This window comes from Coregonus lavaretus (assembly GCF_964263955.1).
Source record: "Coregonus lavaretus genome assembly, contig: HAP1_SCAFFOLD_444, whole genome shotgun sequence".
Lineage (NCBI taxonomy): Eukaryota > Metazoa > Chordata > Actinopteri > Salmoniformes > Salmonidae > Coregonus > Coregonus lavaretus.
In genome coordinates, this window is record NW_028159442.1 from 61,777 (window position 1) to 86,350 (window position 24,574).

The following is a 24,574-nucleotide window of genomic DNA, read 5'->3' on the forward strand; positions in this document are numbered from 1 at the left end:
ATAAATAAGCGTTCAATCAGTAGTGAGTGACTTAACAACAAAAACATTGTGCAGTGAAAGCTTCCTGTCATCACTAGACTATTTAAACAGTGTCAAGTTGACATGTTTACAACAAGGTTCGTAGCGTAACGGTTAGCATCACCAAGGTTCGTAGCATAACGGTTAGCATCACCAAGGTTCGTAGCGTAACGGTTAGCATCACCGCCTTGGGAACTGAAGATTCTCTCCCTTTTTATCTCTGAGCTAGGCTGATCTCCAACGACTCATAAAACGATTACTCATCACCATACAAAACAATGCTGGCTATATAGATTTGTCTGATATAGCTCAGTTTAAATAGTTAGCAGGTCTGAACTGATGTGGCGTAGGCTACTAGTTAGCAGCTAGGCCTATATGTGATTTTTTTGTTACAGGCCAGAATCATCTTATTGAAGAAGAACGTTCAACGACTTAGCTGAGCCTGTACGTTAAACACAGACAGTAGATATATGTTAGCAGTAAGTCCTAGACTGCTAACTAGTACACTAACAGACCAGTGGTGAGTGACTGATAATGAGTGAGTGACAAAACATTAGCCTATGCTATTAACACAGCATCGCAACGTTAGCTGTCATGCAGACTGAAATTATGTTTGATCCGTTTTAAATTAAATTGACAATTCGGCTGCCACCTTACTGATTTGCTGGTATTATAATACAGTGGGGAGAAAAAGTTTTTGATACGCTGCCGATTTTGCAGGTTTTCCTACTTACAAAGCATGTAGAGGTCTGTCATTTTTATCATAGGTACACTTCAACTGTGAGAGACGGAATCTAAAACAAAAATCCAGAAAATCACATTGTATGATTTTTAAAGTAATTAATTTGCATTTTATTGCATGACATAAGTATTTGATCACCTACCAACCAGTAAGAATTCCGGCTCTCACAGACCTGTTAGTTTTTCTTTAAGAAGCCCTCCTGTTCTCCACTCATTACCTGTATTAACTGCACCTGTTTGAACTCGTTACCTGTATAAAAGACACCTGTCCACACACTCAATAAAACAGACTCCAACCTCTCCACAATGGCCAAGACCAGAGAGCTGTGTAAGGACATCAGGGATAAAATTGTAGACCTGCACAAGGCTGGGATGGGCTACAGGACAATAGGCAAGCAGCTTGGTGAGAAGGCAACAACTGTTGGCGCAATTATTAGAAAATGGAAGATGTTCAAGATGACGGTCAATCACCCTCGGTCTGGGGCTCCATGCAAGATCTCACCTCGTGGGGCATCAATGATCATGAGGAAGGTGAGGGATCAGCCCAGAACTACACGGCAGGACCTGGTCAATGACCTGAAGAGAGCTGGGACCACAGTCTCAAAGAAAACCATTAGTAACACACTACGCCGTCATGGATTAAAATTCTGCAGCGCACGCAAGGTCCCCCTGCTCAAGCCAGCGCATGTCCAGGCCCGTCTGAAGTTTGCCAATGACCATCTGGATGATCCAGAGGAGGAATGGGAGAAGGTCATGTGGTCTGATGAGACAAAAATAGAGCTTTTTGGTCTAAACTCCACTTGCTGTGTTTGGAGGAAGAAGAAGGATGAGTACAACCCCAAGAACACCATCCCAACCGTGAAGCATGGAGGTGGAAACATCATTCTTTGGGGATGCTTTTCTGCAAAGGGGACAGGACGACTGCACCATATTGAGGGGTGCCTCCTTCCCTCAGTAAGAGCATTGAAGATGGGTCGTGGCTGGGTCTTCCAGCATGACAACGACCCGAAACACACAGCCAGGGCAACTAAGGAGTGGCTCCGTAAGAAGCATCTCAAGGTCCTGGAGTGGCCTAGCCAGTCTCCAGACCTGAACCCAATAGAACATCTTTGGAGGAAGCTGAAAGTCTGTATTGCCCAGCGACAGCCCCGAAACCTGAAGGATCTGGAGAAGGTCTGTATGGAGGAGTGGGCCAAAATCCCTGCTGCAGTGTGTGCAAACCTGGTCAAGACCTACAGGAAACGTATGTACTCTGTAATTGCAAACAAAGGTTTCTGTACCAAATATTAATTTCTGCTTTTCTGATGTATCAAATACTTATGTCATGCAATAAAATGCAAATTAATTACTTAAAAATCATACAATGTGATTTTCTGGATTTTTGTTTTAGATTCCGTCTCTCACAGTTGAAGTGTACCTATGATAAAAATTACAGACCTCTACATGCTTTGTAAGTAGGAAAACCTGCAAAATCAGCAGTGTATCAAATACTTGTTCTCCCCACTGTATATGTATGTAACTGCGAGAAAAAAAAATGGGGGATTGGAAGTGATGCAGACAATTACATTGATGAAAATTACAATCTATTTGCAATATTAAAGCTGATCTACCCCCTAAAAAAAAAAGACTAAAAAAATATTCTAAACAATAAGGAAAAAATAAACATTAAGTCACTTACACATAAAACAAAATATAAAACAGTCCATCACATTATTACACCACTACATATCTACAATACAAAATGTATAATACCACCATACAACATTATTACACCACTACATATCTACAATACAAAATGTATAATACCACCATACAACAATATTACAATGTACGTGTGTGTAGAATGCTAGCGTTTGTCTGCGTGTGCGTCTGTACCTGTGTGTGTGTGTCTCTTCACAGTCCCTGCTGTTCCATAAGGTGTATTTTTATCTGTTTTTTAAATCTGATTATACTGCTTGCATCAGTTACCTGATGTGGAATAGAGTTCCATGTAGTCATGGCTCTATGTAGTACTGTGCGCCTCCCATAGTCTGTTCTGGACTTGGGGACTGTGAAGAGACCTCTGGTGGCATGTCTTGTGGGGTATGCATGGGTGTCCGAGCTGTCTGCTAGTAGTTTAAACAAACAGCTCAGTGCATTCAGCTTTCAACACTTCTTACAAAAACAAGTTGTGATGAAGTCAATCTCTCCAACACTTTGAGCCATGAGAGATCTTTATCCACAATATAGCAGGGGGAGTAAAGCCATAACACACGTTTTTCCAGCAGCAGACTATGATCAATAATGTCAAAAGCCGCACTGTAGTCTAACAAAACAGCCCCCACAATCTTTGTATCATCAATTTCTCTCAGCCAATCATCAGTCATTTGTGTAAGTGCTGTGCTTGTTGAATGTCCTTCCCTATAAGCGTGCTGAAAGTCTGTTGTCAATTTGTTTACTGTAAAATAACATTGTATCTGGTCAAACACCATTTTCCCCCCTCTAATGGTTGGTAACAGGCTGATTGGTTGGCTATTTGAGCCAGTAAAGGGGGCTTTACTATTCTTAGGTAGCGGAATGACTTTTGCTTCCCTTCAGGCCTGAGGGCACACACTTTCTAGTAGGCTTAAATTGTGTGGGGGACCCTGCAAAGGCCCCTTCCCAGAAACCGCAGGCGCTGGTCGCTGGTCGCTGGTCGCTGGTCGCTGGTCGCTGAAGGCATTCACTTGGTGGCATGGCTAGAGTGGCAGGAAGAGGAGAGCCAAGAGTGTAGCACCAGGGCGTGTGGACCGAGTTCATCTGAAAGCAGAGTGTAGCACCAGGGCGTGTGGACCGAGTTCATCTGAAAGCAGAGTGTAGCACCAGGGCGTGTGGACCGAGTTCATCTGAAAGCAGAGTGTAGCACCAGGGCGTGTGGACCGAGTTCATCTGAAAGCAGAGTGTAGCACCAGGGCGTGTGGACCGAGTTCATCTGAAAGCAGAGTGTAGCACCAGGGCGTGTGGACCGAGTTCATCTGAAAGCAGAGTGTAGCACCAGGGCGTGTGGACCGAGTTCATCTGAAAGCAGAGTGTAGCACCAGGGCGTGTGGACCGAGTTCATCTGAAAGCAGAGTGTAGCACCAGGGCGTGTGGACCGAGTTCATCTGAAAGCAGGTGAAGTTTGAAGGGCACAAGAGAAGGTTTGTGGTGTGCATCCGGAGTGGACACAGGGCAAAGAGTAGGAGATGGGTAGAAACCTTCTCTGGGTGATCTACGTGTTCTGTTGCAGGATGGGGCCATGCTTCCAGAAGTCCCATGACATGTTGTAGGCTAAATGCAAACACTAAAGTGACAGTGTGAAATATGAATTTGTCCTCCAAATCTTTTATTGTCTACGGACAGTTGTGTTTTGTCTCTTCTCTCTCTATCTGTCTCTATCTAATACTGCTTTCATTCACTGAATTGTTGTCAAAGTAGGCTACTATATCATGTGCCAGGCCTGTTCTGTACTAAATCTTATTGAGAGAGGTTACCTACATTATGAAATAGTCTCTGAATAGTTGTTTGCATTTTTACATTGTTACAGAAGAATCATTGTCAATCAAATAGCCTACTTTGTGTGGGTTTTGAAATGCTTTCTGAATATTTTCCTCTGGTTATATTTTGAATTATTTATTTATATGTAAATAATATTTACAAGTATAATATATTATACTTGGTATATATTAAGTGAGTAATTTAGTCAAATTTACTACAATTTAAATACTCTTTAAATACTCTTAAGGTTTTTTGTGCTGAGTGTTAACTCACTGGAAAACAAAATGAGTGTTATTCCCGTTGACATGAATGTGGTGTCATAATTTTAAAGAGCACAAGCTCTTCTTTAATAACTTAACTTGTAATAGTAATTTGTTCTTTGTTATTTAGCTCTGTCTGTTTGTTTGAAATGAGGTTTATATTAAAGTCTCAGTAATCTACAGCAGCATTCTAGAATTCTATTGGGATCTAAAGGGTTTAATTAAAAAAAGCTTGAAAAAGGTAGCAGAATGTCTTACTGTGGTGTGTGAAGAATCCAATACTTTACCTTGTATGTGGTACAAATCCCATTATTGTGGAAGCACCTCCTCAAAGAGTATGAATTAGGCCGTTTGAGAAGGTTTGAATCCTAAGCAACCTGGCTACACATACTGTAGTTTGAAGTACAATACCAACATAGCTACTGTAGTAGGTCAACGCTGTGTGCTGGAAAACCTTGGTGGAGCATGGGTGGAATAGGCATTGTGGAGCTCTTGAATTTCCTTTCTTTTTTAGTGGCTTCAGACCAATCCCTGCTTCTCACTTAAAATGTAGTTTTTTGTTTTTAATTATCTAGTTTTAATATGTTGTTGCCACTATAAAGTCAAGATCCTCTCTCTCTCTGGGGAAGTTCCTTGACATTAGATCCTGTTGTGACATCATCTCCATCTCTCTACCAGGCAAGTGTTCACTATGTCTGCGTCTGGAATGGCACCCTAGTAAGAAATGGTGGTGGTGCACTATATAGGGAATAGGGTGCATGAGACCTGGCAACCTAGTCAATATAGGGAATAGGTTGCCATAGGGCTCTGGTCTAAAGTAGTGCACTATATAGGGAATAGGGTGCCATTGGGCTCTGGTCTAAAGTAGTGCACTATATAGGGAATAGGGTGCCATAGGGCTCTGGTCAAAAGTAGTGCACTCACCATATGGGGAATAGGGTGCCATTTGGGATACAACCTAACTCTTGTCATATAGATGGTTTCTAGAGCACACTCACTCCTTCCCAGGCCTGACCTTTGACCTGTCCTTCCGATTGGCTGGCTGAAGGAGACCTATCCTTCTGATTGGCTGGCTGAAGGAGACCTGTCCTCCTGATTGGCAGGCTGAAGGAGACCTGCATTTCTGATTGGCTGGCTGAAGGACTATAATGTTTATTCATTATAAGACATGACAAACCGAACCGGGTGTCGAACCAGAGTCATTTGCATGCTCAAGACAACATTAGCCCACAGAGCTAAAGAATACAGGCCCTAACTGTGGGATCTCACTAGTCCTCAGGTTAAGTTAGGTTCATCTATCATCATGGAGGGGAAGGAATCACAAGTCTTCATATGGTTTCAAGAAAGACCGTTAAAGACAGGAAAGGATGTTTATGAGACATGGGAAAATGAGGACGTAAGTTGTATGTGTCTCAAATATCACCCTATCCCCTATTTAGTGCACTACTTTTGGCCAGAACTCTATTGGCCCTGGTGAAATGTAGTGCACTATATAGGGAATAGGGTGCCATTTGGGACATAGGTGTTAACATGCTTAATGGTGGTCAGAACTTGTACTGGTCTTATAGAAGTGTTTCTTCTTCCTGTCCACCTATTTGTTCCAACCCTGCACTGACACACCTGATCACCAAGCCCAGGGGTGTATTCACTTGGAACCAAACAGAAGGAACCAAACAGGGAGGGACCTACCTGAATTTGTCCAATAGAAACTCTCCTTTTCGTTGCAATAGGTTTTGGACTAATTATTACACCCCAGGTTGTCACCTGTGCAGGGCTAAGCTCCCGAGTGGTGCAGCAGTCTAAGGCACTGCATCTCAGTGCTTGAGGCGTCACTACAGACCCTGGTTCGGTTCCAGGCTGTATCACAACCGGCCGTGATTGGGAGTCCCATAGGGCGGCGCACAATTGGCCCAGCGTCGTCCGGGTTTGGCCGGTGTAGGCCGTCATTGTAAATAAGAATTTGTTCTTAACTGACTTGCCTAGTTAAATGAAGGTGTTTTCCCAACATGGCATCCTATCCCCGTAGTACACTAGCCTAGGTACCAGTTATTTTAGTTAACATTTCACTCCTTGTACTCTGTGCCATATGGTTAGCATGACAAGGACTGGAATGATAGCTAAACAGACTGTTGCATAGAATAATAGTGCACTACTTTTGGCCAGAACTCTATGGGCCCTGGTCAACAGTAGTGCACTATATAGGGAATAGGATCCTGGTCAACAGTAGTGCACTATATAGGGAATAGGGTGCTATTTGGGATGCCTTTTAGAGTAGAATCTTTCTTATGTGCAATATGAGGTGATGAATAGAACACAGATAAACCTCAAACACAATCTAAAGGTTAGGAGAGACTGCTTATACAGGTTAAGGTTAGGAGAGACTGCTTATACAGGTTCATTGGGTTAGGAGAGACTGCTTATACATGTTCATTGGGTTAGGAGAGACTGCTTATACAGGTTAAGGTTAGGAGAGACTGCTTATACAGGTTCATTGGGTTAGGAGAGACTGCTTAGACAGGTTAAGGTTAGGAGAGACTGCTTATACATGTTCATTGGGTTAGGAGAGACTGCTTATACAGGTTCATTGGGTTAGGAGAGACTGCTTATACATGTTCATTGGGTTAGGAGAGACTGCTTATACAGGTTCATTGGGTTAGGAGAGACTGCTTATACATGTTCATTGGGTTAGGAGAGACTGCTTATACAGGTTCATTGGGTTAGGAGAGACTGCTTATACATGTTCATTGGGTTAGGAGAGACTGCTTATACAGGTTAAGGTTAGGAGAGACTGATTATACATGTTCATTGTTTCTGTTCATATAATCAACTGTGTTCTTTTGCAGTGACTTTACAAAAGGATACATTTTTTAAACAAATATGTGAATGTTTACAGTAAAAATTGTTTAATTTTTCTTCTGTTTCATTCCAAGAAAATAATGATTTGTTGCCATTTTGAATAATTGTACTGTCTTGTGTTGTAGTTCAATGCTGTCTTCTCTTCAGTGACGGTTTAAACAGACTGGAGAAGTGTGGCTCCTCTGCAGTGTGGCTCCTCTGGACTAGTTGTGTGTGCATTTCAGAGTGGGTGGGTGTGTTTCTGTGCATGTTCCCCTGGCTGCATGGGCCCCTGGCTGTATGGGCCTCTGGCTGTATGGGCCCCTGGCTGCATGGGCCCCTGGCTGCATGGGCCTCTGGCTGCATGGGCCTCTGGCTGCATGGGCCTCTGGCTGCATGGGCCTCTGGCTGCATGGGCCTCTGGCTGCATGGGCCTCTGGCTGCATGGGCCCCTGGCTGCATGGGCCTCTGGCTGCATGGGCCTCTGGCTGCATGGGCCCCTGGCTAGCCACCTTCTCTTCCTGTGGTGGGGCCCCTGGCTGCATGGGCCTCTGGCTGTATGGGCCCCTGGCTGCATGTTCCCCTGGCTGCATGGGCCCCTGGCTGCATGGGCCCCTGGCTGTATGGGCCCCTGGCTGTATGGGCCCCTGGCTAGCCACCTTCTCTTCCTGTGGTGGGGCCCCTGGCTGTATGGGCCTCTGGCTGCATGGGCCTCTGGCTGCATGGGCCCCTGGCTGTATGTTCCCCTGGCTAGCCACCTTCTCTTCCTGTGGTGGGGCCCCTGGCTGCATGGGCCTCTGGCTGTATGGGCCCCTGGCTGCATGTTCCCCTGGCTGCATGGGCCCCTGGCTGCATGGGCCCCTGGCTGTATGGGCCCCTGGCTAGCCACCTTCTCTTCCTGTGGTGGGGCCTCTGGCTGTATGGGCCCCTGGCTGCATGGGCCCCTGGCTGCATGGGCCCCTGGCTGCATGGGCCCCTGGCTGCATGGGCCCCTGGCTGCATGGGCCCCTGGCTGTATGGGCCCCTGGCTGTATGTTCCCCTGGCTGTATGGGCCCCTGGCTAGCCACCTTCTCTTCCTGTGGTGGAGTGTCTGCACTTGAATACCACAAAGGAAGAGGCTCCATTGTGTCCTGCTGGCTCAACCAATCACAGTCATCCATCAGTTCTCTGACCTCATTCATATTCACACAGGGACATTTATCATTCACGCTTAAAGTATAGACTCCTGCTTCACACTCCGTTGTTGTGGAGGTCAGCGTATAGACTCCGTTGTTGTGGAGGTCAGCGTATAGACTCCGTTGTTGTGGAGGTCAGCGTATAGACTCCTGTTGTGGAGGTCAGCGTATAGACTCCGTTGTTGTGGAGGTCAGCGTATAGACTCCGTTGTTGTGGAGGTCAGCGTATAGACTCCTGTTGTGGAGGTCAGCGTATAGACTCCGGTTGTGGAGGTCAGCGTATAGACTCCGTTGTTGTGGAGGTCAGCGTATAGACTCCGTTGTTGTGGAGGTCAGCGTATAGACTCCGTTGTTGTGGAGGTCAGCGTATAGACTCCGTTGTTGTGGAGGTCAGCGTATAGACTCCTGTTGTGGAGGTCAGCGTATAGACTCCGTTGTTGTGGAGGTCAGCGTATAGACTCCGTTGTTGTGGAGGTCAGCGTATAGACTCCTGTTGTGGAGGTCAGCGTATAGACTCCTGTTGTGGAGGTCAGCGTATAGACTCCGGTTGTGGAGGTCAGCGTATAGACTCCTGCTTCACACTCTGTTGTTGTGGAGGTCAGCGTATAGACTCCTGCTTCACACTCTGTTGTTGTGGAGGTCGGCCCGATACTGCCGTGTCTACTTCATGCATTGCTGACTCTACCTTTAATGTTGGTCTGGGAAACCAGTCCTAGAGGATGTTTGTACCAGAACTTGTTCAGGACATTCAAAAAGAACGGAGACGTTATTTCTAAACAAATGGATAAAATTTTACTGGTACATTAAATTAAATAGAAATTCATGAAGGTCGAAGAAGTTAAAATCAATAGTAAATTGTAGATCCAAGTTTTGTCAAAATGTTTAAACTACATATAAAAATGTATCGATGGTAAAATAAGAAATAGGGGGTGGGCGTGGCGATGGACAATATCATCCAATAGAAACAGTGGGACAACAATAGTGATCATCTAAATAGCTGGGGGGGGGCGTGGCTATGGACAATATCTTCCAATAGAAACAGTGGGTGCATCTGTATGGTTGGTTGCTTGGTAACAGGGGTGTAGATCTGTCTGGAGGTCTCCTGCTGCCGGCCTCAACAGAACTAGAAGATGAACAGTAAAGAAGGCCTTAGATGAGGAAAGAAGAGGGACTGTGTCTATGTAGTTAAACACAACACCTACATAAAACTATGTGGTGCAACAGACAAAAGGGATGCAGTGTGTCTGTTGACAGTGTCTGGTTAGTGTCTGGTTAGTGTGTCTGGTTAGTGTGTCTGTTGACAGTGTCTGGTTAGTGTGTGTGTTGACAGTGTCTGTTGACAGTGTCTGGTTAGTGTGTCTGGTTAGTGTGTCTGTTGACAGTGTCTGTTGACAGTGTCTGTTTAGTGTCTGGTTAGTGTGTCTGTTGACAGTGTCTGTTGACAGTGTCTGTTTAGTGTGTTTAGTGTGTTTAGTGTGTCTGTTGACAGTGTCTGTTGACAGTGTCTCTTTAATGTGTTGACAGTGTCTGTTGACCGTGTCTGTTTACAGTGTCTGTTTATAATGTGGGTTGAGACAGGGTGGGTTGAGACAGGGGAGACAGGGTGGGTTGAGACAGGGTGGGTTGAGACAGGGGAGACAGGGTGGGTTGAGACAGGGGAGACAGGGTGGGTTGAGGCAGGGTGGGTTGAGACAGGGTGGGTTGAGACAGGGTGGGTTGAGACAGGGGAGACAGGGTGGGTTGAGGCAGGGTGGGTTGAGACAGGGTGGGTTGAGACAGGGGAGACAGGGTGGGTTGAGGCAGGGTGGGTTGAGACAGGGGAGACAGGGTGGGTTGAGGCAGGGTGGGTTGAGACAGGGGAGACAGGGTGGGTTGAGGCAGGGTGGGTTGAGACAGGGGAGACAGGGTGGGTTGAGACAGGGTGGGTTGAGGCAGGGTGGGTTGAGACAGGGGAGACAGGGTGGGTTGAGACAGGGTGGGTTGAGACAGGGGAGGCAGGGTGGGTTGAGACAGGGTGGGTTGAGACAGGGGAGACAGGGTGGGTTGAGACAGGGTGGGTTGAGACAGGGGAGACAGGGTGGGTTGAGACATGGTGGGTTGAGACAGGGTGGGTTGAGACAGGGGAGACAGGGTGGGTTGAGACATGGTGGGTTGAGACAGGGTGGGTTGAGACAGGGGAGACAGGGTGGGTTGAGACATGGTGGGTTGAGACAGGGGAGACAGGGTGGGTTGAGACAGGGTGGGTTGAGACAGGGTGGGTTGAGACAGGGGAGACAGGGTGGGTTGAGACATGGTGGGTTGAGACAGGGGAGACAGGGTGGGTTGAGACAGGGGAGACAGGGTGGGTTGAGACAGGGTGGGTTGAGACAGGGTGGGTTGAGACAGGGTGGGTTGAGACAGGGTGGGTTGAGACAGGGTGGGTTGAGACATGGTGGGTTGAGACAGGGTGGGTTGAGACAGGGGAGACAGGGTGGGTTGAGACAGGGGAGACAGGGTGGGTTGAGACAGGGTGGGTTGAGACAGGGTGGGTTGAGACAGGGTGGGTTGAGACAGGGGAGGCAGGGTGGGTTGAGACAGGGTGGGTTGAGACAGGGGAGACAGGGTGGGTTGAGACAGGGTGGGTTGAGACAGGGGAGACAGGGTGGGTTGAGACAGGGGAGACAGGGTGGGTTGAGACAGGGTGGGTTGAGACAGGGGAGACAGGGTGGGTTGAGACAGGGTGGGTTGAGACAGGGGAGACAGGGTGGGTTGAGACAGGGGAGACAGGGTGGGTTGAGACAGGGTGGGTTGAGACAGGGGAGACAGGGTGGGTTGAGACAGGGTGGGTTGAGACAGGGTGGGTTGAGACAGGGTGGGTTGAGACAGGGTGGGTTGAGACAGGGTGGGTTGAGACAGGGTGGGTTGAGACAGGGTGGGTTGAGACAGGGGAGACAGGGTGGGTTGAGACAGGGTGGGTTGAGACAGGGGAGACAGGGTGGGTTGAGACATGGTGGGTTGAGACAGGGGAGACAGGGTGGGTTGAGACAGGGGAGACAGGGTGGGTTGAGACAGGGGAGACAGGGTGGGTTGAGACAGGGTGGGTTGAGACAGGGTGGGTTGAGACAGGGGAGACAGGGTGGGTTGAGACAGGGTGGGTTGAGACAGGGGAGGCAGGGTGGGTTGAGACAGGGTGGGTTGAGACAGGGGAGACAGGGGAGACAGGGTGGGTTGAGACAGGGGAGACAGGGTGGGTTGAGACAGGGTGGGTTGAGACAGGGGAGACAGGGTGGGTTGAGACAGGGTGGGTTGAGACAGGGGAGACAGGGTGGGTTGAGACAGGGGAGACAGGGGAGACAGGGTGGGTTGAGACAGGGTGGGTTGAGACAGGGGAGACAGGGTGGGTTGAGACAGGGGAGACAGGGTGGGTTGAGACAGGGTGGGTTGAGACAGGGGAGACAGGGTGGGTTGAGACAGGGTGGGTTGAGACAGGGGAGACAGGGTGGGTTGAGACAGGGGAGACAGGGGAGACAGGGTGGGTTGAGACAGGGTGGGTTGAGACAGGGGAGACAGGGTGGGTTGAGGCAGGACAGGGTGGGTTGAGACAGGGGAGACAGGGTGGGTTGAGACAGGGTGGGTTGAGACAGGGGAGACAGGGTGGGTTGAGACAGGGTGGGTTGAGACAGGGGAGACAGGGGAGACAGGGTGGGTTGAGACAGGGGAGACAGGGGAGACAGGGTGGGTTGAGACAGGGTGGGTTGAGACAGGGGAGACAGGGTGGGTTGAGACAGGGTGGGTTGAGACAGGGTGGGTTGAGACAGGGGAGACAGGGTGGGTTGAGACAGGGGAGACAGGGTGGGTTGAGACAGGGTGGGTTGAGGCAGGGTGGGTTGAGACAGGGTGGGTTGAGACAGGGTGGGTTGAGACAGGGGAGACAGGGTGGGTTGAGACAGGGGAGACAGGGTGGGTTGAGACAGGGTGGGTTGAGACAGGGGAGACAGGGTGGGTTGAGACAGGGGAGACAGGGTGGGTTGAGACAGGGGAGACAGGGTGGGTTGAGACAGGGGAGACAGGGTGGGTTGAGACAGGGGAGACAGGGTGGGTTGAGACAGGGTGGGTTGAGACAGGACAGACAGGGTGGGTTGAGACAGGGTGGGTTGAAGAGTTTGTTAGAGAGTATCAACGTACCTTCCATCTGTTTCCACAGTCGTTACAGAAGACGAAGGTGGTCATGGGTTCATCAGCGCTGCGGGTCTGGACCTGGTGATCCAACACACATAGGATTACTGTTACACTGACAACACTGTAGGGGTGAAATGCTTCATCAAACCCGACCAGGATTGCCATTTTGGGCTCTTGGTTTGGTTTCGGTACAGAAGGAAAATGAAATGCCAACAGTGTAGTTACTTTTAGTCTCTTTGAGAAAATCCAAAGTGTTGTTATTCCTGATTCCATATATGATCATGAGTCATAAAATGTCTGATGAGACCATCAGGAATAACACTTTGGATTTACTTAAATGAAAACACGATTACTCAACAACAGCAGTCAAATAAAGTGCAATACGTGTGTGAAATCAATATGGAAACATGTCTCAGACATTATATAGGCCTATGCTATGTTTTCTTACAAAGAGACAAATATGCACACTGGTGTGACTGTCATTTAACTGAACCATAAAGGAAGTGTGTGTGTAGCTGTGACTGTCATTTAACTGAACCATAAAGGAAGTGTGTGTGTGTAGCTGTGACTGTCATTTAACTGAACCATAAAGGAAGTGTGTGTAGCTGTGACTGTCATTTAACTGAACCATAAAGGAAGTGTGTGTGTAGCTGTGACTGTCATTCAACTGAACCATAAAGGAAGTGTGTGTGTAGCTGTGACTGTCATTTAACTGAACCATAAAGGAAGTGTGCGTGTAGCTGTGACTGTCATTTAACTGAACCATAAAGGAAGTGTGTGTGTAGCTGTGACTGTCATTCAACTGAACCATAAAGGAAGTGTGTGTGTAGCTGTGACTGTCATTTAACTGAACCATAAAGGAAGTGTGTGTGTAGCTGTGACTGTCATTCAACTGAACCATAAAGGAAGTGTGTGTGTAGCTGTGACTGTCATTTAACTGAACCATAAAGGAAGTGTGTGTGTAGCTGTGACTGTCATTTAACTGAACCATAAAGGCAGTGTGTGTAGCTGTGACTGTCATTTAACTGAACCATAAAGGAAGTGTGTGTGTAGCTGTGACTGTCATTTAACTGAACCATAAAGGAAGTGTGTGTGTAGCTGTGACTGTCATTTAACTGAACCATAAAGGCAGTGTGTGTAGCTGTGACTGTCATTTAACTGAACCATAAAGGAAGTGTGTGTGTAGCTGTGACTGTCATTTAACTGAACCATAAAGGAAGTGTGTGTGTAGCTGTGACTGTCATTTAACTGAACCATAAAGGCAGTGTGTGTGTGTAGCTGTGACTGTCATTTAACTGAACCATAAAGGCAGTGTGTGTAGCTGTGACTGTCATTTAACTGAACCATAAAGGCAGTGTGTGTAGCATGGTACTTCTGATTCCCCACTCTGGGGTAATGTGAAGGGCTGTCACTGTTCAGTAGCCCTCTGTAGCCCTGCAGGTCCATCCATCCGTAGTAAGTGCAAAGCAGGGTGCATTGGCCAATTCATTGACAACGTCGGCTTTAACTTGCTTATATAGAGTGGGTGCTTCCTGTTTGCTGAAACGGGTACTTTCGAGCACTTTCATGGAGGTGGTGAAACCTCGTATTCTTCTCAACCACCGAGAGTTGGCCCATATGCGTGGCTATAATCACTCCTGTCATTTCTTTGGCCCAGTCAGAATCAGCTATGAAGGGCTGCTTGAATGCAGAGGGGAGACTACGTTTATTTTCTTTTTTCATTACGTCTCGTTACAGTGGTAGGAATACTAATAATAAAATAATATGGCATTTAGCAGACGCTTTTATCCAAAGCGACTTACAGTCATGCGTGCATACATACTTTTTTTTTTTGTGTATGGGTGGTCCCGGGGATCGAACCCACTACCCTGGCGTTACAAGCGCCGTGCTCTACCAGCTGATCTACAGAGGACCACAATACTAGGGTATACTAGGGTGATGGTGTAAATATGTCAACATGTCTGAGGTGTTGGCAGCTGGAGAAGGTATTCTAGTTGAACAGTGGTGACATATTCTCTCTGAGATTTAAACGATGATAGAGAATCCTCCAGGTTTATCGACCCACCACTCTCCATGGGACCGAACTAGCTCCCAGCTGTACCTCACAACAGGACAGTTTCAAATGCACCAACTAAGATTTGAATGTTGATTACAACATGCATTTAGGCTCTAGTGGTTTTAACAGAATAGCCTGAAATGTTTTTCAGCTCAGATTTATTCAACAGGCATTCAACAGCGTAGGCATAGCCTATAGGCTTAGTGGTTCACAGCGCAGGCATAGCCTATAGGCTTAGTGGTTCACAGTGCAGACTGAACAGCGTAGGCATAGCCTATAGGCTTAGTGGTTCACAGCGCAGGCATAGCCTATAGGCTTAGTGGTTCACAGCGTAGGCATAGCCTATAGGCTTAGTGGTTCACAGTGCAGACTGAACAGCGTAGGCATAGCCTATAGGCTTAGTGGTTCACAGCGCAGGCATAGCCTATAGGCTTAGTGGTTCACAGCGTAGGCATAGCCTATAGGCTTAGTGGTTCACAGTGCAGACTGAACAGCGTAGGCATAGCCTATAGGCTTAGTGGTTCACAGCGCAGGCATAGCCTATAGGCTTAGTGGTTCACAGCGTAGGCATAGCCTATAGGCTTAGTGGTTCACAGTGCAGACTGAACAGCGCAGGCATAGCCTATAGGCTTAGTGGTTCACAGTGCAGACTGAACAGCGTAGGCATAGCCTATAGGCTTAGTGGTTCACAGTGCAGACTGAACAGCGTAGGCATAGCCTATAGGCTTAGTGGTTCACAGTGCAGACTGAACAGCGTAGGCATAGCCTATAGGCTTAGTGGTTCACAGTGCAGGCATAGCCTATAGGCTTAGTGGTTCACAGTGCAGACTGAACAGCGTAGGCATAGCCTATAGGCTTAGTGGTTCACAGTGCAGACTGAACAGCGTAGGCATAGCCTATAGGCTTAGTGGTTCACAGTGCAGACTGAACAGCGTAGGCATAGCCTATAGGCTTAGTGGTTCACAGTGCAGACTGAACAGCAGGCATAGCCTATAGGCTTAGTGGTTCACAGTGCAGACTGAACCGAGGTCCTCAGACCGAGCGGTTAGATATCAACCCTTACAACACTGCATCTAAACAGCTCCTCCAAAGCATTTGAGTCTTCTCTAATACAACCACAAATATCTATTACACTGAATCAACAGCAATATTAGTCCCTCTACTGGTCATTATCTGAGGAGGTGTATTATATAGTAGATGGTATATTACCTGAGGAGGTGTATTATATAGTAGATGGTATATTACCTGAGGTGTATTATATTGTAGATGGTATATTACCTGAGGAGGTGTATTATATAGTGGATGGTATATTACCTGAGGAGGTGTATTATATAGTAGATGGTATATTACCTGAGGAGGTGTATTATATAGTGGATGGTATATTACCTGAGGAGGTGTATTATATAGTGGATGGTATATTACCTGAGGAGGTGTATTATATAGTAGATGGTATATTACCTAAGGAGGTGTATTATATAGTGGATGGTATATTCCCTGAGGAGGTGTATTATATAGTGAATGGTATATTACCTGAGGAGGTGTATTATATAGTGGATGGTATGAGGTGTATTATATAGTAGATGGTATATTACCTGAGAAGGTGTATTATATAGTGGATGGTATATTACCTGAGGAGGTGTATTATATTGTAGATGGTATATTACCTGAGGAGGTGTATTATATAGTGGATGGTATATTACCTAAGGAGGTGTATTATATAGTGGATGGTATATTACCTGAGGAGGTGTATTAAATAGTGGATGGTATATAACCTGAGGAGGTGTATTATATAGTAGATGGTATATTACCTGAGGAGGTGTATTATATAGTGGATGGTATATTACCTGAGGAGGTGTATTATATAGTGGATGGTATATTACCTGAGGAGGTGTATTATATAGTGGATGGTATATTACCTGAGGAGGTGTATTATATAGTGGATGGTATATTACCTGAGGAGGTGTATTATATAGTGGATGGTATATTACCTGAGGAGGTGTATTATATAGTGGATGGTATATTACCTGAGGAGGTGTATTATATAGTAGATAGTATATTACCTGAGGAGGTGTATTATATAGTGGATGGTATATTACCTGAGGAGGTGTATTATATAGTGGATGGTATATTATCTGAGGAGGTGTATTATATAGTAGATGGTATATTACCTGAGGTGTATTATATTGTAGATGGTATATTACCTGAGGAGGTGTATTATATAATGGATGGTATATTCCCTGAGGAGGTGTATTATATAGTGGATGGTATATTACCTGAGGAGGTGTATTATATAGTAGATGGTATATTACCTGAGGAGGTGTATTATATAGTGGATGGTATATTACCTGAGGAGGTGTATTATATAGTGGATGGTATATTATCTGAGGAGGTGTATTATATAGTAGATGGTATATTACCTGAGGTGGTGTATTATATTGTAGATGGTATATTACCTGAGGAGGTGTATTATATAGTGGATGGTATATTACCTGAGGAGGTGTATTATATAGTGGATGGTATATTACCTGAGGAGGTGTATTATATAGTGGATGGTATATTACCTGAGGAGGTGTATTATATAGTAGATGGTATATTACCTGAGGAGGTGTATTATATAGTAGATGGTATACTACCTGAGGAGGTGTATTATATAGTGGATGGTATATTACCTGAGGAGGTGTATTATATAGTAGATGGTATACTACCTGAGGAGGTGTATTATATAGTGGATGGTATATTACCTGAGGAGGTGTATTATATAGTGGATGGTATATTACCTGAGGAGGTGTATTATATAGTAGATGGTATATTACCTGAGGAGGTGTATTATATAGTGGATGGTATATTACCTGAGGAGGTGTATTATATAGTAGATGGTATATTACCTGAGGAGGTGTATTATATAGTGGATGGTATATTACCTGAGGAGGTGTATTATATAGTGGATGGTATATTACCTGAGGAGGTGTATTATATAGTGGATGGTATACTACCTGAGGAGGTGTATTACATAGTGGATGGTATATTACCTGAGGAGGTGTATTATATAGTGGATGGTATATTACCTGAGGAGGTGTATTATATAGTGGATGGTATATTACCTGAGGAGGTGTATTATATAGTGGATGGTATATTACCTGAGGAGGTGTATTATATAGTGGATGGTATATTACCTGAGGAGGTGTATTATATAGTGGATGGTATATTACCTGAGGAGGTGTATTATATAGTGGATGGTATATTACCTGAGTGGAGGTGTATTATATAGTGGATGGTATGAGGTGTATTATATAGTAGATGGTATATTACCTGAGGAGGTGTATTATATAGTGGATGGTATATTACCTGAGGAGGTGTATTATATTGTAGATGGTATATTACCTGAGGAGGTGTATTATATAGTGGATGGTATATTACCTAAGGAGGTGTATTATATAGTGGATGGTATATTACCTGAGGAGGTGTATTATATAGTGGATGGTATATTACCTGAGTGGAGGTGTATTATATAGTGGATGGTATGAGGTGTATTATATAGTGGATGGTATATTACCTGAGGAGGTGTATTATATAGTGGATGGTATATTACCTGAGGAGGTGTATTATATAGTGGATGGTATATTACCTGAGGAGGTGTATTATATAGTGGATGGTATATTACCTGAGGAGGTGTATTATATAGTGGATGGTATATTACCTGAGGAGGTGTATTATATAGTGGATGGTATATTACCTGAGGAGGTGTATTATATAGTGGATGGTATATTACCTGAGGAGGTGTATTATATTGTAGATGGTATATTACCTGAGGAGGTGTATTATATAGTGGATGGTATATTACCTGAGGAGGTGTATTATATAGTGGATGGTATATTACCTGAGGAGGTGTATTATATTGTAGATGGTATATTACCTGAGGAGGTGTATTATATAGTGGATGGTATATTACCTGAGGAGGTGTATTATATTGTAGATGGTATATTACCTGAGGAGGTGTATTATATAGTGGATGGTATATTACCTAAGGAGGCGTATTATATAGTGGATGGTATATTACCTGAGGAGGTGTATTATATAGTGGATGGTATATTACCTGAGGAGGTGTATTATATAGTAGATGGTATATTACCTGAGGAGGTGTATTATATAGTAGATGGTATATTACCTGAGGAGGTGTATTATATAGTGGATGGTATATTACCTGAGTGGAGGTGTATTATATAGTGGATGGTATGAGGTGTATTATACAGTAGATGGTATATTACCTGAGGAGGTGTATTATATAGTGGATGGTATATTACCTGAGGAGGTGTATTATATAGTAGATGGTATATTACCTGAGGAGGTGTATTATATAGTGGATGGTATATTACCTGAGTGGAGGTGTATTATACAGTGGATGGAGGTGTATTATATAGTAGATGGTATATTACCTGAGGAGGTGTATTATATAGTGGATGGTATATTACCTGAGGAGGTGTATGATATAGTAGATGGTATATTACCTGAGGAGGTGTATTATATAGTGGATGGTATATTACCTGAGGAGGTGTATTATATAGTGGATGGTATATTACCTGAGGAGGTGTATTATATAGTAGATGGTATATTACCTGAGGAGGTGTATTATATAGTGGATGGTATATTACCTGAGTGGAGGTGTATTATACAGTGGATGGTATATTACCTGAGGAGGTGTATTATATAGTGGATGGTATATTACCTGAGGAGGTGTATTATATAGTGGATGGTATATTACCTGAGGAGGTGTATTATATAGTGGATGGTATATTACCTGAGGAGGTGTATTATATAGTGGATGGTATATTACCTGAGTGGAGGTGTATTATATAGTGGATGGTATATTACCTGAGGAGGTGTATTATATAGTAGATGGTATATTACCTGAGGAGGTGTATTATATAGTGGATGGTATATTACCTGAGGAGGTGTATTATATAGTGGATGGTATATTACCTGAGGAGGTGTATTATATAGTAGATGGTATATTACCTGAGGAGGTGTATTATATAGTAGATGGTATATTACCTGAGGAGGTGTATTATATAGTAGATGGTATATTACCTGAGGAGGTGTATTATATAGTGGATGGTATATTACCTGAGGAGGTGTATTATATAGTGGATGGTATATTACCTGAGGAGGTGTATTATATAGTAGATGGTATATTACCTGAGGAGGTGTATTATATAGTGGATGGTATATTACCTGAGTGGAGGTGTATTATATAGTGGATGGTATATTACCTGAGGAGGTGTATTATATAGTAGATGGTATATTAACTGAGGAGGTGTATTATATAGTGGATGGTATATTACCTGAGGAGGTGTATTATATAGTAGATGGTATATTACCTGAGGAGGTGTATTATATAGTGGATGGTATATTACCTGAGGAGGTGTATTATATAGTGGATGGTATATTACCTGTGGAGGTGTATTATATAGTGGATGGTATATTACCTGAGGAGGTGTATTATATAGTGGATGGTATACTACCTGAGGAGGTGTATTATATAGTGGATGGTATATTACCTGAGGAGGTGTATTATATAGTGGATGGTATATTACCTGAGGAGGTGTATTATATAGTGGATGGTATATTACCTGAGTGGAGGTGTATTATATAGTGGATGGTATATTACCTGAGTGGAGGTGTATTATATAGTGGATGGTATATTACCTGAGGAGGTGTATTATATAGTGGATGGTATATTACCTGAGGAGGTGTATTATATAGTGGATGGTATATTACCTGAGGAGGTGTATTATATAGTGGATGGTATATTACCTGAGGAGGTGTATTATATAGTAGATGGTATATTACCTGAGGAGGTGTATTATATAGTGGATGGTATACTACCTGAGGAGGTGTATTATATAGTGGATGGTATATTACCTGAGGAGGTGTATTATATAGTAGATGGTATATTACCTGAGGAGGTGTATTATATAGTGGATGGTATATTACCTGAGGAGGTGTATTATATAGTGGATGGTATATTACCTGAGGAGGTGTATTATATAGTGGATGGTATATTACCTGAGGAGGTGTATTATATAGTGGATGGTATATTACCTGAGTGGAGGTGTATTATATAGTGGATGGTATATTACCTGAGGAGGTGTATTATATAGTGGATGGTATATTACCTGAGGAGGTGTATTATATAGTGGATGGTATATTACCTGAGGAGGTGTATTATATAGTGGATGGTATATTACCTGAGGAGGTGTATTATATAGTAGATGGTATATTACCTGAGGAGGTGTATTATATAGTGGATGGTATACTACCTGAGGAGGTGTATTATATAGTGGATGGTATATTACCTGAGGAGGTGTATTATATAGTAGATGGTATATTACCTGAGGAGGTGTATTATGTAGTGGATGGTATATTACCTGAGGAGGTGTATTATATAGTGGATGGTATATTACCTGAGGAGGTGTATTATATAGTGGATGGTATATTACCTGAGGAGGTGTATTATATAGTGGATGGTATATTACCTGAGGAGGTGTATTATATAGTGGATGGTATATTACCTGAGGAGGTGTATTATATAGTAGATGGTATATTACCTGAGGAGGTGTATTATATAGTAGATGGTATATTACCTGAGGAGGTGTATTATATAGTAGATGGTATATTACCTGAGGAGGTGTATTATATAGTGGATGGTATATTACCTGAGGAGGTGTATTATATAGTGGATGGTATATTACCTGAGGAGGTGTATTATATAGTGGATGGTATATTACCTGAGGAGGTGTATTATATAGTGGATGGTATATTACCTGAGGAGGTGTATTATATAGTATATGGTATATTACCTGAGGAGGTGTATTATATAGTAGATGGTATATTACCTGAGGAGGTGTATTATATAGTGGATGGTATATTACCTGAGGAGGTGTATTATATAGTGGATGGTATATTACCTGAGGAGGTGTATTATATAGTGGATGGTATATTACCTGAGGAGGTGTATTATATAGTGGATGGTATATTACCTGAGGAGGTGTATTATATAGTGGATGGTATATTACCTGAGGAGGTGTATTATATAGTAATGGTATATTACCTGAGGAGGTGTATTATATAGTGGATGGTATATTACCTGAGGAGGTGTATTATATAGTGGATGGTATATTACCTGAGGTGTATTATATAGTAGATGGTATATTACCTGAGTGTAGGTGCACCTCTTCTTCTTGCACTTGCCGCAGGTGAACAGGTCGGTCTGGGTTCCTCCAGTCTGGGACACCTGGTGATCTCTGATGGCTTCTTTGGTCAGGTTCTTCCTGATCAGCTTCAGCTCATCACTAGCCATCTCCTGTTAACAGGAAGACATTAGGGTTAGGGTCAGGGGTCAGGTTCTTATCAGCTTCAGCTCATCACTAGCCATCTCCTGTTAACAGGAAGACATTAGGGTTAGGGTCAGGGGTTAGAGATCAGGTTATTATCAGCTTCAGCTCATCACTAGCCATCTCCTGTTAGCAGGAAGACATTAGGGTTAGGGTCAGGGGTCAGGTTCTTATCAGCTTCAGCTCATCACTAGCCATCTCCTGTTAGCAGGAAGACATTAAGGTTAGGGTCAGGGGTCAGGTTCTTATCAGCTTTAGCTCATCACTAGCCATCTCCTGTTAGCAGGAAGACATTAGGGTTAGGGTCAGGGGTCAGGTTCTTATCAGCTTCAGCTCATCACTAGCCATCTCCTGTTAGCAGGAAGACATTAGGGTTAGGGTCAGGGGTCAGGTTCTTCCTGATCAGCTTCAGCTCATCACTAGCCATCTCCTGTTAGCAGGAAGACATTAGGGTTAGGGTCAGGGGTCAGGTTCTTATCAGCTTCAGCTCATCACTAGCCATCTCCTGTTAGCAGGAAGACATTAGGGTTAGGGTCAGGGGTCAGGTTCTTATCAGCTTCAGCTCATCACTAGCCATCTCCTGTTAGCAGGAAGACATTAGGGTTAGGGTCAGGGGTCAGGTTCTTCCTGATCAGCTTCAGCTCATCACTAGCCATCTCCTGTTAGCACAGAACACGTTAGGGTCAGAGGTTAATGGTAGGGGTTAAGTGTACGGTACCTCAGCGGTCATCTTGGCCATGCGGTCTAATGGTAAGGGTTAGAGGTCAAGGGTTATGGTAGAGGTTAGATGTCAGGGGTCAGGGTTTAGGGGTCAGGGTTAGGTAGCCTACCTGAGCGGTCATCTTGGCCATGCGGTCGGGGGAAACATTCCCACAGAGAACACTCTTCCTGAGGTTGGGGTTAGGGGTCAGGGTTAGGTAGCCTACCTGAGCGGTCATCTTGGCCATGCGGTCGGGGGAAACATTCCCACAGAGAACACTCTTCCTGAGGTTGGGGTTCTTGATGTCCTTCAGGTTGGCGATGCGACTCCTGACACGGTTCTTATATTTGGGGTCTGTGTTCTTAAACTCACAGAAGATATATTCCTCAATCTGAGCTCCCAGTTCATCACAGTCAGCTCCTATAGCGATGTAGTCGTCTGGAGGAGAGGAGAGACAGAGACACTGACGTCAGGTGGACTAATCAAACAGCTATTCTTACACACCCCACTCTACACTGCACAGTATGATGTGCAGTTGAAGTCGGAAGTTTACATACACCTTAGCCAAATACATTTAAACTCAGTTTTTCACAATTCCTGACATTTAATCCTAAGAAAAATTCCGTCTTAGGTCAGTTAGGATCACCACTTTATTTTATGAATGTGAAATGTCAGAATAATAGTAGAGAGAATGATTTATTTCAGCTTTTATTTCTTTCATCACATTCCCAGTGCGTCAGAAGTTTACATACACTCAATTAGTATTTGGGAGCATTGCCTTTAAATTGTTTAACTTGGGTCAAACGTTTCGGGTAGCCTTCCACAAGCTTCCTACAATAAATTGGGTGAATTATGGCCCATTCCTCCTGACAGAGCTGGTGTAACTGAGTCAGGTTTGTAGAACTCCTTGCTCGCACACGCCTTTTCAGTTCTGCCCACAAATGTTCTATAGGATTGAGGTCAGGACTTTGTGATGTGACCAAGCTTTAACTTCCTGACTGATGTCTTGAGATGTTGCTTCAATATATCCACATAATTTTCCTTCCTCATGATGCCATCTATTTTGTGAAGTGCACCAGTCTCTCCTGCAGCAAAGCACCCCCACAGCATGATGCTGCCACCCCCGTGCTTCACGGTTGGGATGGAGTTCTTCGGCTTGCAAGTAACCCCCTTTTTCCTCCAAACATAACGATGGTCATTATGGCCAAACAAGTTCTATTTTTGTTTCATCAGACTAGAGGACATTTCTCCAAAAAGTACGATCTTTGTCCCCATGTGCAGTTGCAAACCATAGTCTGGCTTTTTTATGGTGGTTTTGGAGCAGTGGCTTCTTCCTTGCTGAGCGGCCTTTCAGGTTATGTCGATATACAGTGGGGGAAAAAAGTATTTAGTCAGCCACCAATTGTGCAAGTTCTCCCACTTAAAAAGATATGAGAGGCCTGTAATTTTCATCATAGGTACACGTCAACTATGACAGACAAAATGAGATTTTTTTTTCTCCAGAAAATCACATTGTAGGATTTTTAATGAATTTATTTGCAAATTATGGTGGAAAATAAGTATTTGGTCAACAACAAAAGTTTCTCAATACTTTGTTATATACCCTTTGTTGGCAATGACACAGGTCAAACGTTTTCTGTAAGTCTTCACAAGGTTTTCACACACTGTTGCTGGTATTTTGGGCCATTCCTCCATGCAGATCTCCTCTAGAGCAGTGATGTTTTGGGGCTGTCGCTGGGCAACA

General features: G+C 44.3%; 1 protein-coding gene across 2 annotated transcripts in view; it reads right to left on the reverse strand.

Moving 5' to 3' along the window:
- Nucleotides 1–7,582: 7,582 nt before the first annotated feature.
- tcea1 (transcription elongation factor A (SII), 1) overlaps nucleotides 7,583–24,574 on the reverse strand; it is a 43,122-nt gene continuing 26,130 nt past the window's right edge. Inside the window, exons 5-8 of one of the 2 annotated variants that reach the window (XM_084197161.1) lie at nucleotides 23,057–23,268; nucleotides 21,953–22,099; nucleotides 12,690–12,761; nucleotides 7,583–9,648 (exon numbers count right to left, since the gene is read on the reverse strand). In XM_084197161.1, the coding sequence (XP_084053287.1) occupies nucleotides 9,640–9,648; nucleotides 12,690–12,761; nucleotides 21,953–22,099; nucleotides 23,057–23,268 (440 nt within the window). In that variant the 3' untranslated portion in view covers nucleotides 7,583–9,639. Of the gene's footprint in view, nucleotides 9,649–12,689; nucleotides 12,762–21,952; nucleotides 22,100–22,960; nucleotides 23,269–24,574 lie in introns of both variants that reach the window. The other variant, XM_084197160.1, reaches the window with a different exon arrangement.